Source organism: Sceloporus undulatus, chromosome 9, assembly GCF_019175285.1.
Source record: "Sceloporus undulatus isolate JIND9_A2432 ecotype Alabama chromosome 9, SceUnd_v1.1, whole genome shotgun sequence".
Lineage (NCBI taxonomy): Eukaryota > Metazoa > Chordata > Lepidosauria > Squamata > Phrynosomatidae > Sceloporus > Sceloporus undulatus.
The window spans coordinates 32,108,622-32,123,768 of NC_056530.1; the positions used below are offsets into that span (position 1 = coordinate 32,108,622).

At 49.9% G+C, this 15,147-nt stretch overlaps 1 protein-coding gene across 1 annotated transcript; it reads left to right on the forward strand.

Moving 5' to 3' along the window:
• Positions 1 to 364: 364 nt before the first annotated feature.
• Positions 365 to 14,892, forward strand: CASQ1 (calsequestrin 1). Its single transcript, XM_042440957.1, has 11 exons — positions 365 to 1,055; positions 5,961 to 6,045; positions 7,141 to 7,241; positions 7,780 to 7,891; positions 7,980 to 8,053; positions 8,262 to 8,392; positions 10,715 to 10,760; positions 11,648 to 11,702; positions 11,797 to 11,897; positions 12,123 to 12,197; positions 12,978 to 14,892. The coding sequence occupies exons 1-11, from the start codon at positions 804 to 806 to the stop codon at positions 13,131 to 13,133; spliced, it is 1,188 nt and encodes a 395-aa protein (XP_042296891.1). The 5' UTR covers positions 365 to 803; the 3' UTR covers positions 13,134 to 14,892.
• The last annotated feature ends 255 nt before the right edge of the window (positions 14,893 to 15,147 follow it).

The following is a 15,147-nucleotide window of genomic DNA, read 5'->3' on the forward strand; positions in this document are numbered from 1 at the left end:
TGGACAGGAGATGGGATTTCCACAAGTGCAGCTTGTGACTCGGTTGTGGGTTGCAATCCCCTCTTCTGGGCAAGCATGAAAGTTAGAGGAGCCCTTGCCAGTTTTCACACTGTCAACCCTAGGGCCGCATGTGGCATGTTTAGGCATGTCTCTGGGGTCCTGGGCCCCCTGCTAGCCCAAAGAGAGAGCCAAGAGGCATATTGGGAGATGGGGGGGTGGCCTATATGTCCACCATATACATATATAGGCAGGGAGCAGAGGGGTGGGGTGTGTCAGGAGAGGGGGGATGGGGCCCCATACGGCCAAATGCCTGAGGACAAGACGTCCCTCCAACCCCAGTGCCCTCCCCCTCCAGCCTCTTTTATGGGCTGCGGCCGGTGGCTTTTCACCTTGGCTTTGGGAGCTCTGCGCCCCTCTGAGTGGTTGTCACCACCCTGAGCACCAGCAGGGGGTCATATCCACCATTGCCTCCCCCTGTGTCAGCAAAGACCCCCGCGCCTCCAGCCTGGGCACCCTCGCCCTGCCAGCTGCCACCTTAAAGGGAGCCACAGGCTGAGGCAGGAGAGAAGGAGGAGAAGGAAGGAAGGAGGAGGAGGAAGAAGAGGAGGAGGGGAAGAGGAAGGGCAGAGGAGGAGGAGGGCTGCACATCCCTGTCCACGGTTCTCCTTCTCAGGTTCATCTTTCTGTGACTGCTGGAAGGAAGAGAGAGGACCACAGAGGGATCCCTGGAGCATCCCTGCCTCGACTCATCTCCCTCTTTCCTTCTGGGAACCCAAAGTCCAATAACGCCCAACCAGGTCAGGATGAAGCGCTTGGGCCTGGTGCCGGCGGCACTGCTGCTGCTGGTGGCCATGATCCGCAGCCCTGTGGTTCGGGGCGAGGAGGGACTGGATTTCCCCGAATACGACGGCGTGGACCGGGTGGTGGACATCAATGCCAAGAACTACAAGGCCATCCTGAAGAAGTTTGACATCCTGGCGCTGCTCTACCACGAGCCGGTGGGGGACGACAGGGCCTCCCAGAAGCAGTTTGAGCTGGAGGAGCTCATCCTGGAGGTAAAGACCAGGAGGGGGCACAAGGGGTCCATGTGCATGTGCCAGAGCAGGGAGCACCTTCCGTTGGCGTTCATGCACAGAAGCACTCATGGTGGTTCTCTGGCTCAGGGAATGCTTGCAGCCAGGAGGGCCACCTGTCCCTCATGTTAGCCGGCTAACCAGGGTCAGCAGGGCCTGACATGGCTTTCCAGGCGGACAAAAGTGAGAGACATGGGATGACTTTGCAGAGCATTGAGAAGGATGTGCCTCTCTGTCTCTGAGTGGGCATCAGCTGCCATGGAGGATGGCATCAGACTGCCAGCTATAGAGATACAGAGGGGGCAAAATGTGGGCATGCTGCCTCCAAGTAAGAATTCTGCCCATAACATTTTCCTTCAGTCCCCCAATTCCTAGTACGGCAGAAAGTGAGGCACTGAAAATCATTCTTGACTCTGTTATTTGCTGGGTCCTGACATCCCTGAGTTGCTTTGCCTTTGGCATTTTCTTGGAGTACCTAAACTCTACCACTGAAGTTTTAAGTCACCGTGTTTCGAGAATCCAAAGATATAGCTGTCTTAGTCTGTAAAATCAGTTGGTAGAGAGATCTTGTAGCACCTTTCAGACTTACTGAAAGAAATTGGTCTATGATCAAATGCATCTGAGGAAGTAGACTTAAGCCTAGGAAAGCTCATGCTACCAACTTCTTTCTTTCAGTTAATCTCAAAGGCACTACAAGATCGCTCTGCAATTCAAAAAGTATAGGGAATGAAGGGACATTTCATGGAGGGATTATTCTTCCTTGGAAGAGACAATGCCCCCTCCTAGTAGTTACTTCCTGAGAGACCCCACCACCAGCCCTTTGGAAGAAGGAATGAGGGCCTTTCCTCCTTTGCCTCTAGCAGCTGCAGCGTGTCTTAGGTCAGCCCTATAGATTCTCCTATAGTGTGTGTTTATTTGGCTGGCGGTTGGGGGAGATCACTGAAGAAGGGGCTGCATTGAAGAGGGGTGTGGGGAGATTGGCTACTTAACCTCTTGCTTGGCTACTGTTGGAGCTGGACTCCGGTCAGAGGACGGACCCCCTTGGGTTTGCTCAGGGCCCATGTGGGGATGGCTCCCATTTGCCTCTGTCCACCCAGAAGGCAGAAATAGGAGGCAGGGGAGGTTGCCATAATGAAGGAAGGACCTCTGTTCTGGGGTCAAAGTCAGGGGCGCATCCCCCCATCCCAATGCCTGCTAAGGTGATGTGCGTGAATGGCTCTGTGCTTGGAGGTACAAAAAAGGAGTGATATCCAGCAACTCCCCAGCTTCCCTGGTTGGAGCTGGCCAGCATGGCATTGCTGCAGTAGAGCCGCCACAGCATCTCCATCTCTTGCACAACCGATTTCAAATATGTCTCTCTTACCCACAGAGCCAGATAGAGAGACCCTGGATGTATGTTGCTCCTCATAGGGCTTGCTGGTTTCCAGACCATTTGCCTTCTTGGTCATTGCAACACCCTCCTGCCACCCCTGCAAAAAAAGTGCATGAGTCTAACAATTGCACAAAACTGATGAAATTTAGTTATTTTGACGACCCCAAACTGATAACCTCCGACATTTCACAGATGAAAACTGGGACATGTGTGGCCAAGGGACACCAGAGCATGGCCAAGATTGCAAAAGCTGTGAATGAGGAAGGAAGAACAGACAAGTTAGGAAGAATCCAGTCCGAACTCTCAAATTGGCAAGAGATGGATGAATGGCCACCAACTTCTCCAAATGTGCAGAAGCCCCATAACTGAAGCCCCACAGCTGAACACCCCCCCCCCCACAAAAGGCAAAGAGCGAAGGACCCTTCCCAGGAGAGGAGAGGAGCAAGGGAGCTAAATCTGCCATCTCCATAATTGGAGCGCCTTCTTTGAGAAGATCCCAGCCGGTGGCATCACTCTCGGTCCTCCTCCTCCTCCTTCTCCTCTCCTGCCGAAAGGCCCGGAATAGTTTCCTTAGGAATCTCACACAGGGGGGCTGGGGGGGATAATGTGAGGATGGGGGGAATGTGAGCATGCCAGGCGCATGCAGTCTCTGCCATCAGTGCTGTGGCTTTTGCAAGGGATGCAATGGCTGGAGAGTGCGCAGCTCGGTGGGACAGTTCTAAAAATTGACCCAAGGGAGCAGGCAGCATTTCAGAGATGCTCTCCATTAGGGAAGTGTTATTTCGGCATGCCTTGCGCAGCAGGAGGATTAGATAACCCTTGGAGTAGAAGGGGAAAAGAAAGTCCAAGGGGAGCTGGGAAGAGGGAGCCTGAAGGGTCACCAATGGCCAGAGGGATCCAGCCATATGGAGTGCTTTAAGCATTGGGTTATCACCTGGGAGCGGGTTGGATTGGAGAGAAGGATCCAGTGGTTGGAGTGGGCAGTTGGAGACCATGGTGACCTTTGGCTTTTGGCTGAATGAGGGAACCTAGCCATTTCAAAAGCATTGCAGATCTCTGCAGGAATGGAAGGTGGTTCCTTTCGTCCGGGAAATTGTCTCCAGGACTAAACTGTAGCATGCTTATCAGAAAGCTCTCTGCATGAGGATCCCGGTTTCTAGTCCTGGCCGATCCCAGGAAAGTGGAGGAGGAGGTTGTGAAATGTAGGAGGCAGGATCCAATGTGGCTAAGATGGCCATTACAGGCCAGGAAGGGGATGCCAACCCAACCAGAAGCCCTTGGCGATCGCATGAATGGATCTTCCTTTCCATCCATGACCACATGAAATAAAATATAGCATCCTGAATCTAAAACACTTATGATGCAACAGGATAAACTAATATGAAGCAATGACGGACGTCTCTGTCCTAATGCCGACATGCAACTGACACCAAGTGATAGGAACAGGTGGCCTTGGTTGTGTTCAGAGGCGGTGGGTCAGCCAAAAGAGAAGCACTACAAATTCCTCCAGCTGTCCCAGGTGGGCTTTGTAGGACATAGATGTAAAATTGGAGAGATTGAAAAAGAAACTTTTGGTGCAGGCAGCTGGCTTTCAGGTGGATGATACGCTTAAGCCGTGGGGCATTTCAGGAGTGCCAGAAATGCAGGATGACTTTGGAGGGGGTCATCTCCAAAGTCCCCAAAATGCCCCCCTCTGGCCTTTCTCTCTCTTCAATCCCTGGATTGGCAAGGGCTTTGAAGACCATTAAGAGGACTTGCATACCAAGAAAGGGTCACCTTTAAGCACAGCAAAAGAGTGCTCAAAAAACAAGGCTCAGGTCAAGAGAAGTGGGTCCTTAGGGCGTGGGAAATGTGGCCCTTAGACATGAATAGACTGCAAGGCCCAGCGTTCCTCGCCACTGGTTCCATTGCTGCCGGGATTTGCAGTCCAACCACATTTGGAACGATATAAGCTCCTCACCCTAGTGGAGACCAGAACTTGACTAGGGAGAGATGATGATGATGATGATGATGATGATGATGATGATGATGATCACCTTTTCCACCAAAGGATGGAATATCAAACATATATAATAAAAAACAGACAAAAAGGGGTTTTTTGGACCACCAACTTTTTGCAGAGTGGACACTACTCTTGACCTTTGAACTCAGTTTGCGTAATTCAAAATTTCCAGATGCACCTGAAATCTGTCCTTGCAATGAAATGGCTCAGCGTCTTTGATACCTAGCTTCCCATGAAATATAGCAAGCGGTGACTTTCCAAGCCCTGGTGGGCTCTGATGAGTGACCGCTCTCTTGGTTTGATATCCGACACTCGACATCTGATCTCTGGCCGCGTGCGAAAAGAAATCTCTCCTTAAACAGGTGCCGAAACCAGACAATCAGACCCTGAAGGGAGGCCAAAATCTCGAATGCCATCCTTTTCCAAACATTAATTTTTTAGCTCAGTTCTAGCGAAGAGTTTGGCGCACAAAAGGGAGGGAGGGAAGGAGACGTTGAGTGGCAGCTTGGCTTTATTTCAGGATGGGCTTTTGTGGGTTTCAACCCACTTCCTCAGAGGCAATGGAAGGAGCACAATATTAAGCCACAGGGTCATGGCAACCCTCTGGACGACTTTGGGCAATAAGTTCCACTCTCTCAGTCTCAGAGGATGGCAATGGCAAACCTCCTCTGAAGAAACCTGCTAAGAAAACCTCATGATAGATTCACCTTAGGGTCTCCATAAGCCAGAAACGACTTGGAGGCAAACAACACACATCTTTATTTCAGCATGAACACTCATGGATGCTTTAATTCATTTCCAACGATGGAATTAATATAAGCCATGGGTCCATTAGTTCTAGTGCTGGGATTGGAGCGTAAGCAGATACCAAATGATGCAGATATAACACTGGCTACAAACCTTTGAACAGTAAAGAGAGGTGATTTTGGTTTGCAGGCCTGAGATCGGAGATGAATTCCAGCTGGAGAAGTGAAATCTACTATCCATGTTGAAATAAACCAAAAGGTGCTGCTGGATTCCTCCTACTTTTTCTGAATTCTTCTGGCAATGAAGGAGTGGGTTTTGGATGATGCAAGGGATGCATTTCTACCCTGTTGATGGAGGGAGGTCCCATCGTCCCCATGCAATGCAAGATAAATGGGAGGGTCATGAGATGGACTGGGATGGACAAGGGCTAATGGTCAATCCAGTCAGGGGCTCACCTTGGACTTCCAAGGGTTGCTCTCCCAGGTTTTTCATAAAGAGGTTCGGCCCCTTGGACATTGCTAGCCGACTAAAGGCCATCCTGACTGCTCTTCTGCCTTTGCATGCTGTGGCCACATTGCATGCTGTGGCCACAGGATTGGGGGCACATTGTATTTAGACGCCCCAGATAACCCAAGCTATATAACTTGGTTGTGTGCCTAATTCCAAACACTTTTCTCTCTCCAAGGCTTTTTCATTCCCCCTTTTCTTTCTTTCTTTCTTTCTTTCCTTCCTTCCTTCCTGCCCCCCTCTGGACTCTTTCTCCTAGTTAGCCGCCCAAGTCCTGGAAGATAAAGGGGTCGGGTTCGGCCTGGTGGATTCGGAGAAGGATGCCGCTGTGGCCAAGAAGCTTGGTGAGGATGGCGGGGGTTCCTTGGAATTGGAGGGCAAAGCGGGAGAAGAAGAGGGGTCCTGGAAACACCGGATGCTGGGAGTCAGACCCAAACCAAAGGTGGAGACCCTCCATTTGCAGACCCTCGAAGGCAGTTTCCATGTCAGTTGCAAAGTCCCTGCAACCAAAGTCATGCATGAGAAAGCATCCGTTCCCGGTTTATGCATTGGATGGGAATAGATAGTGCATTTTGATTTATTCCCATCCATAACAAACAAACCTCTGTAACCATGAAAACACTCAAAAATAATATAAATTCCAAAAGTAACCCTTGATTTTGCCATTTTATATAAGGGCCACCCTTTCACTTTGCTGTTGTACTTAATGGGACTTGAGCGTCCGTGCGTTTTGGTCTCCATGGGGAGGTCCTGGTACCAAACGCCAGCGGATGTCAAGGGTCCACTGTATTTTAACTAAACAATGTATAAATAATGCAGTGGGTTACTTCTCCAGCAATACAAGGAGTAACAGCATGAAATTAGAAAATCCCAGTGACCTGATAAAAGTAACTTTTCCAGCCCTGGCTGATCCTGCCTCCTTCCAGAAGGAGGGGGAAAGCGGTTGGGTTTTTATTGCCAGGAGCCGCTAGATGGCAGTGGAAAGCTGCCTTGAAATGCAAAACCGTGGCATTTCCCAGCTCCTTTCTTGTGCTTTGCAAACATCAACACTTAGGTCTCTGCCCCAAAGAGACTGGCATCAACTGCCTTGGTTTCGACAGCAGGATCCTGCAAAAGGTTGATAATAAATCTTTGCATTTTGGAAAAATAACTTATGGTGGAAACTCCCAGAATCCCCACACCTTTGGATTCTGGGAACCATCATCCCCAAAAGTAACTTCTCTGAAGCTCTTATATGCACACACTTCCCTTGTATGGCTCCTGCGTAAAGCCAGATGCTCCCTCCTGGGAGAGTGGATGGTTTCGCACCTGGCTGAGGGGCACAAATCAAACTGGGTTCCATCCTTTTGGGGAATCCTAGCCTTTGACCATGAGGGAGGGACTCATGCCCCCATCATCCTCTGAGGGACACCTTTCTTCTTTGCATCTCCCACCTCCAGGACTGTCAGAGGAAGACAGCATCTACGTCTTCAAGGACGACGAAATCATTGAGTACGATGGGGAGTTCTCTGCCGACACTTTAGTGGAGTTTCTCCTGGATGTGAGTAACTTTTACCCATAGCTCTACTCACCTTCTCCTGGATTGTCCCCTGAATTTGGGGGATAATAGACCCTCTAATAACATTTCCATGCTTTTGGTCCAGTACCTTGTCCAACCGGACAACTGCAATGTGCTCTGCATAGGGCGCCCATCTTGGCTCCCATCTTTGCTTTTGGCTTCCATCTTGCAAGCTAGAGTATGCAATTCCATGCGTGCCAGTGGCTACCTGACCCCTGGCTTTGACTGGTCAAGCGGCCTGGGGTCAAGATGTCTGAAGGATGCCACATTTACCTATAGGGTTTCCCTATAGGATGCCATAGAAGGTGGGGAGCAGGTCTCCCCAAGACCCCTCCTTGGTTTGCTCCACATCTGAAGCCAATGATCTTTTGGAAGAAAGGTCACAGATCCCCAAAGCTTGGTGCTTGAGACTGTGACTCCCAGAGGTATCCAAGCAGCCTGACCTATGGGAATTGTAGTCCTTTTCCAAGCTCCATCAGAGAGGGAGGCTGGACTGCGTGGCCATTGCTCTTTCCTTCAGGTCCTGGAGGATCCCGTGGAGTTCATTGAGGGAGACCATGAACTCCAGGCCTTCGAGAACATAGAAGATGAGCCCAAACTGATTGGATACTTCAAGAATGAGGACTCAGAACGTACGTACTCCAAACTAGCTTAAAAAAAGTTTATGGCTCGACATGTGTGGGTGCAAATGTGCTGATCCTCTCCGGTCTACTTTTCCAGATTACAAAGCGTATGAAGACGCTGCAGAGGAGTTCCATCCTTACATCCCCTTCTTTGCCACCTTTGATAGCAAGGTACGTACTCAAGGCTGGGAGAGAAAGGAGGCATAACCAGAAAATACGGAGGGGCAAGTGGGATTTGAACTCAGGACAGAACTCTGCAACTTTCAGCTCCTAGGATTAATTATTCACCTGTTTTAATTGAGAGTTGTATGTTTTATGGGGCAGAAGGCTTGGGAAGAGGAGAAGCCATGCTCATTCCCTGCTCTCTTTGCCACTCCAGGTTGCCAAGAAGCTGTCCCTCAAACTGAACGAAATCGACTACTATGAGCCTTTCACAGAGGAACCGGTCACCATCCCAGACAAGCCAAACAGCGAGCAAGAAATTGTGCAGTTCCTGGAAGAGCATAAGAGGTGAGGGTCTTGCACTGCGGCCGTTCCTAGGGTCCTTTCCCAAAACGGTCTACCAAGCACAAACATATGCAAGAGTCAGTCCTCTTGGAGAGACAAAAATTGCAACACGCAAAACTTTTAAAGCCCATTTCCCTCTCTTCATCAATATAAATAGAGTTAAATGGAAAGGAGGTGGTTCATTCTTATAGTGCATGCATGTGTTGTCTTTTTAAACCGCTTGTGGAGGCCACTGTGTGTGCCATTCTTTTGCCCCCCTCCCTTTTCCCTCTGCCTCCCAAACGTGTGTCTGGTAGTAGCTGGTACCCACCAGCCATCAAAAGCCATTCATCAGGACTCTTCCGCTTCGCTGTCAAAACAACCAGCCAGGCAACCGACAGACCAACCAACCGGGCCTCTTGGAAACAAATCCCACCCTGGCAATGCCAGGCAGAACAAGTGACCCCTTTGCAATTGCATTTGCAGATTATTATTATTTGGAAACAGACAGAGATGCCCATTGGAGTGGGGATAAGGGCAAGCAAGAGAGAAAGCGCTAGAGCACCCATTCTCCCCAGAGAACCCAAGGGCTGATCCATCCTCCTAAATGGCCCTTGTGCCCCATGGCACCATGGATGCCTTTACCCTCCCTGTCACCTGCCTCTGAAACTGGAGAAGTAACTCCTCTTTGCTCCACCCTTTCTACTGATTCAGGAGTGATGGAAAGGTGGCCCATGGACCACAGGTGGCCCAGAGGTGGGTCCTTTTGAGCCCCCCACCGAGGGTCTGAACTTGCTCCAGTGCCATCTCCTTGTCTCTGGCGAAGGTGGAAAGAAACAAGGACAGGGCACCATTTTGGAGAGCAAGGCTTCTCAGAAGCCGGGTTCCCCTCCATTCCACCGTGGGGTGTGTGTGTGTGAATTTGTTGTGGTGCCACCCATGCACTGTTTCGTCTTTGTCCCTTTCTTTTTCATAAGAAGGAGACCATGCCCATGCCACTCTGGTTCCCAGCTGCCCTGGCATCTCCAGCCAATGGCTGCTAAGCAAGGTTTGGCAGATCAGGGGCTTTGGTTGCCATGGCAGCCATCCCCCCAAAAAAACGCCCTCCCTTTCCTGGCACTGCGTTGGCATTAAAGCTGGGATAAGGGCATTGCTTTTTGCAAGGCGAGGGTGTCCTCCATCCCTTCTCTCCCTTCTATTCCTCTCCCATCCTTCACTGGCCTTCGCCTCCTCCTCCTTTTGCTCTGGCTTTGACCCACAAACACAAACACACAACACACACACTGGGTTCCCATCTTGCAAAACAACCTCCCCCCCTTTCCATCCCTGGCCTTGCAAAGCAGCCACAGCAGAGTTGGGCAGAGGGAGGGAGAGCCCATTTGTGCCACACTTCTCTCTCTGTGCCTTCGAGGGGCTGCATCCAGATTCCCCAGAAACAGCCAAGGTCATTTCTTCTTCGCTTAGACATTAATTGGTTTCAAAGCCACTGCAAAAGCCCTGGCCTTGTTTGTCTGCTCCTCTGTAGCCCTTCCTTGCATGCGCTCTTGCAAAAGAAAGATGGAGCTGGAAGAGGTTACCAATGGGCATCTAATCCAACCCTCGCCAGTGCAAGAAATCTGCGAAGCAGCCTTGCAAGGCTGGCCGGCTAACATTTGCCCATTGGGCATCCAAGGCTAGACAGTGCCCCTTCAGTCTTAGCAGAGGGATGGGTGTTTTTATTATCTGTTTATTATATTCACCAACAGAACTTATCCATGCACAAAGGGATCTTGTAGCACCTTTGAGGACTACACAGGTCCCCTTGCAAACTGATTTCCCAAACTAACACGGCTAAGTCTCTGTATTAGTCAAATGTTTTAACTTTTGCCTTCTTCAGTGGTCTGAAATAAAAAGTGAGTTGTAACCAAGGTGGCAGATTAGAACCTGGTACTGCCAACCTTACAGTGGATGATGGTGTTTGGTATTGCCCTCTCCATCGCCAAGGTCTTAGGCATTCTCCCTTTTGCCCAAAGTCCTTGCAAAAGACGGCACCTTTGTTCCAAACGGAGGTGAAACTGGCAGGTGGAAAAATATAGTTGAAGCTCCCTAGTTAGGATTGTTGGTGTGGGATTCCTGGGTGTCTATAGGTCTCTGGTTGTTTTCCCTACATATTGTAGATGGTACACCTGCATTTTGTTTGCTTTTGAACCATAAAGTCACAGAGAAAGGTTCCCAAGAGCTACTAGTCCAACCCATTTCCTTGCAGGAATCCAGAATGCAAAAGATGGCCGTCCAGTTAAATCATTTCTCTCTCTGTTGTATCTCCTGCCATATCCAAACTCACTTCTTTGTCCGTTTTCTTTGCAGGCCAACCCTGAGGAAGCTCCAGCCAGACAGCATGTATGAAACCTGGGTACGTCTGAGGGCAAAGGGGCAGGGAGAGGGACACTCATTTCCCTGGATGATGGGGGTCAGAAGGACCTTGGATTCCCCTATTAATGTCCCTGAGACTGATCTCCAGCCATGGATTTGGGCACAGAGTTCAAATCAGGACCGCTTGCAACAGAGGAGAGCTGGGCCAGAGGAACAGAAAAGAGTCTGCCCTGTCTGTTTCGTCACGTTGGGACCAAATGTTATGCACCACAAATGCACACACGCAATGACACACACTTCCATTCCCGAAACCTCCCTGCCCCGCTGGCTTTTGTCAGAGAGACAGGAAGCGCTCTCCCCGTAATGCTGTCGCGCAGCTGCTTGCAATGCAAAGCCAGCAGTTTCTGTTGCAAAGCAATACTTTCTACTGTCCGGCGGCTTGATAAATTATGTATCTCCTTTCCTTTGTTGGGCCTTGGATGTGCCCAGTCCTCCTTTAAAAGCACCCATAGGCTTGCTATTGACTTTCTACAGTCTCTCCTACATTCGGTTAGGAACATATGTGGATGGAGGTCTAATATGTGTAATTCTGGGCACCTCTTTGGTATCCTTTTACCCGCCCTTTTCTGAGCTCATCAGCCCCCAAACTTTGCAAATTTTCCGTGTGAAGAAATCTACTAGGCATCCTAGGCATGTGAGAGGATGACATGTGCAGTGTGCAATCCAATGGGAATGTGCAGTGTGCAAGTAAACACATGCCCTGTGCAATCCCTTGGGAATGTGCAATGTGCGAATCCAGTGCAAGATGCAATCTGTTGGGAATATGTGATTCCCATTGGATTGTATATTCCCAACCAACATCAATCAGACAGAGAGCCAGCAGTGACTTACATTTCTCTTTCTCTCTCTGTCTGTTCCTTCTTCCAGGAGGATGATATCGATGGGATCCACATTGTTGCTTTTGCAGAGGAAGACGACCCTGGTAAGCTAATGCAACCAAGAGAGGAAGGCTTGCATTCTTCGTTCCTCCCCTTCTCACAACCTCCCTTTTTCCCTTCTCTTCTCTCTGTCCACAGATGGTTATGAGTTCCTGGAGATCCTGAAGGACGTGGCCGAAGACAACACAGACAACCCAGACCTCAGCATCATCTGGATCGATCCAGAGGACTTCCCACTGGTGAATAGGGAACCATGGGGCTTTTTAGATGGGATGAGTGCAGGAGTTTGGGAAAGTCCTTTTTTGGAACACATGGGTGGAAGATTCAAGGAGTTGTTGTCCACAAAAGTAACTTTGCCAAGCGCTGGGATTCTGTAGGCCTTCCTCAACATAGATGCCTTGGGTTTTTTTTCCCTAGAAAGCCTCACTCTTTCTTTCTTCTCTTCTTCCTTCTCTCCTTCCCAGCTGATCCCTTACTGGGAGAAAACCTTCGGCATCGACTTGAACAGGCCTCAGATTGGTGTTGTCAATGTGACAGATGTAAGTGTGTCCTGTTCCCCCCCCCCCCCCCGGATCTCTCTCTCTCTCTATCTATCTTGAAGTAACTAACAAATGGAACTGAAACATAAGCAAACCATATTCCAGCGTTCACCTTGTTCAGTTGCCAAACTCAAAACAGAGATGGCCGTTTAGAACAGTTTCCAGCATCCTTCGGTGGACGATGGTATAGCCCTTGAGGGCGATATCTACGCTGTGTCTTTACGCGTGGACACAGCTCTGTGGTTGCTCTGCCCACGTAACGCTGATCGTTTCCATGATGCCAGCCTTCTCTCATACAAATAAAACAGTGGGGCTGGCAGGTAAGGATTCCTTTCTTATAGCAAGTAGGTCCTCTGGGTCATAAGGAAATGGTTTGCTTAAGGTATTTACAGGTGATGGATTTACAAGTCATGCAAGACTTTGAATGATGCAGGTGTGATGCTGGATTGCCAGTTGCTACCTCTATCTCTCTAGCTCTAGTTCTAGCTCTAGCGCTAGTGATATGCTCCAACATTTCACAGATGCAAACAAGGATAGATGTGGCAGGATATATTCAGAGGTGGCCGAGAAAGAGGTATGACTAGCCCAGGGTCTCCTCAAGAGTTTCCCTGATCAAGGCACACCTTCTCAGCATTGAGAAGCTATCTTCCTTTGCAGCCCTGATCCTTGGGAAGGGGCCAAGGATGGAGGGGCACTATCCTCCATGGAAGCCCCCCAGAGCTTCCTGGCCCCCGTCCTCCCTCCCAACGCTTCCGATGCTCTCTTTCCTCTTTCCTCCAGGCTGATAGCATATGGCTAGAGATGGACGATGAGGACGACCTCCCTTCCACGGAGGAGCTGGAAGACTGGATTGAGGACGTGCTCTCGGGAGAGATCAATACAGAAGATGATGATGACGATGACGATGACGACGATGATGACGACGACGATGATTAAAGTTTGACGCCTCCCATTTTTTGCAAAAGGCGGACCCTGCCTGGGGAGGCCCACCTGCGTTGCCTCTTTTCCCAGAATGCCATGCAGGTGGCTGCCACCGCAGTTGCATCTGGCCTGTACCAATGCTCCGTGTGCCACCAAATCCTCACGAGAACGTATTTTTATATTGATCCTATTGACGTTAAATGGTGTTCCCCCCGTCCCATCCCAACCTCTGCCCACCAACATCTCTAGGTGACCCTACTCTTCTGGGAAATCTGGTTTGGCCAAATAAGTTTACTCTTCACTCCCGTCCATTTTGGGCTCCGGTGGAGCCTTCTCTCTGCGGTCCTCTATCCCACAGGTGTGAGAGAGGTGCCCACCTTGCACAGTCGGTAGTCCACTTTGTAATCATGTCCGCCAGGTGAATGTCCCATCATCTCCCATTGCTGGGTGAGGGCTTCCTAAGCAGCCAGTCAAGAGTCCCAGTTGCAACCATCGAGCAACTGGGATTCCGTCAGAATTTGGGATTCATGTGGAAACATGGCCACTTGGGGGGCAATCTGAGGACCGTGGCTGATCCCAGATGGTGAGGTGGAAGCCATTCTTCATGGGGGAGGGATGGGATTTGGATGGTCCTTGCCATTTGGCCCCTTGGAAGGTGGACCAGGCAGAGTCCAGCCTCCTGCCATTTCCACAGCTCCACCGTCTCCTTGGCTTCCAACCATTCAGCAACATCTGCTCCCCAAAAACGCCTGCCTTGCCGTCTTGGGACACTGTCTAGGAAGACCATGCAATTGTTAGAAACCATGCTAGGCTACAAAATGTTGCCATGTTGCGCAGATTTTGGCTGGAATCCAGTCAGCCAGTCCCAAGTGGAGTCAAGGGCTGAACAATGATGGAGGCAAATCCACTTGTTTCCAATGACTCTGAACTGGGTTCAGGCCTATAACTCCTGCAACCGTCCATTGGCCAAGCCAGGCATGGGGGGACTGGAAAGCCTTTCAGTTCCCCAAAATAATAGTTCCTAGTTCTGTGCTTTTCTGGAATAAGGTGGGGGTTCTGCGTCTGGGAACCAGTCGGACCCCCAACCCACCTCTTCCCAGGCACATGCCCACCCCGAACTCAATGGCCAGGGGCAGCATGATTTCTAATAGAGAACTGTAGTCCAGCTGTGCCACCCTCTTCAGCTCCGAAACAAAAGAGGAAGGACAGCTGGCTACTTCCTTAGTGGTTCCCCAAAAATGTTTCCCATCTGATTTCCTCCTTGACACCAACACAGACACACACATTTCTCCTTTTTGCTCACATCCATTTTGGGGATTTGGAGTGTTTATCTAAAAGAACTGTTGCACTTTTTCTCTGCCAAATTTATGTAACTTTAGCTCCTAGACTTTGGAGGTGACCATTTGGTCCTTTGTGGGGCAGTGGTTTGACTGTCGGACCACAACTCTTTGTCCCAGTTCAGCCACAGAAACCCACTGGGTGACTTTGGGCAATAAGTCACACTCTCAACCTCAGAGGAAGGCAAAGGCAAGCCCTCTCTCCAAACAAATCTGGCCACCAAAACTCACGATAGAGTTGCCACGAGTTGGAAATGGTTGTAGTAGCAACCAATTACAGCTCAATCCCTGTGTTTCCTTTGGGGAAAGGGTTGGGAAAGTGCGGGGGATCTGCGCTGCACAGCCGATGGGGGGATAATGTACAATTTGTATATTTTTCAACAACTTTGTACAGATCAAACAAAGCAATTAAAAAAACTTATCTCAAACAACCATCACCAAGACTGGAGAAGGCTTGTTTCTCGTCCTTTGGGCCGTCTGGCTTCACAAAGTCAGCAAGGCACAGGTTGCAGGCAGGTGTCTCTGTGTTTGTGCATCTGTGTGCCATCCATACATCCATCCGTTGGTTGTCATAGGACCATAAAACCATGGAGTTGGAAGGGTACCCCAAGGACCATGCATACTCATCCCATTCTGCCATGCAGGAACACTCCTGAAAGAAGATGCCCAATATCCAGTTGAAAAATCTCCAA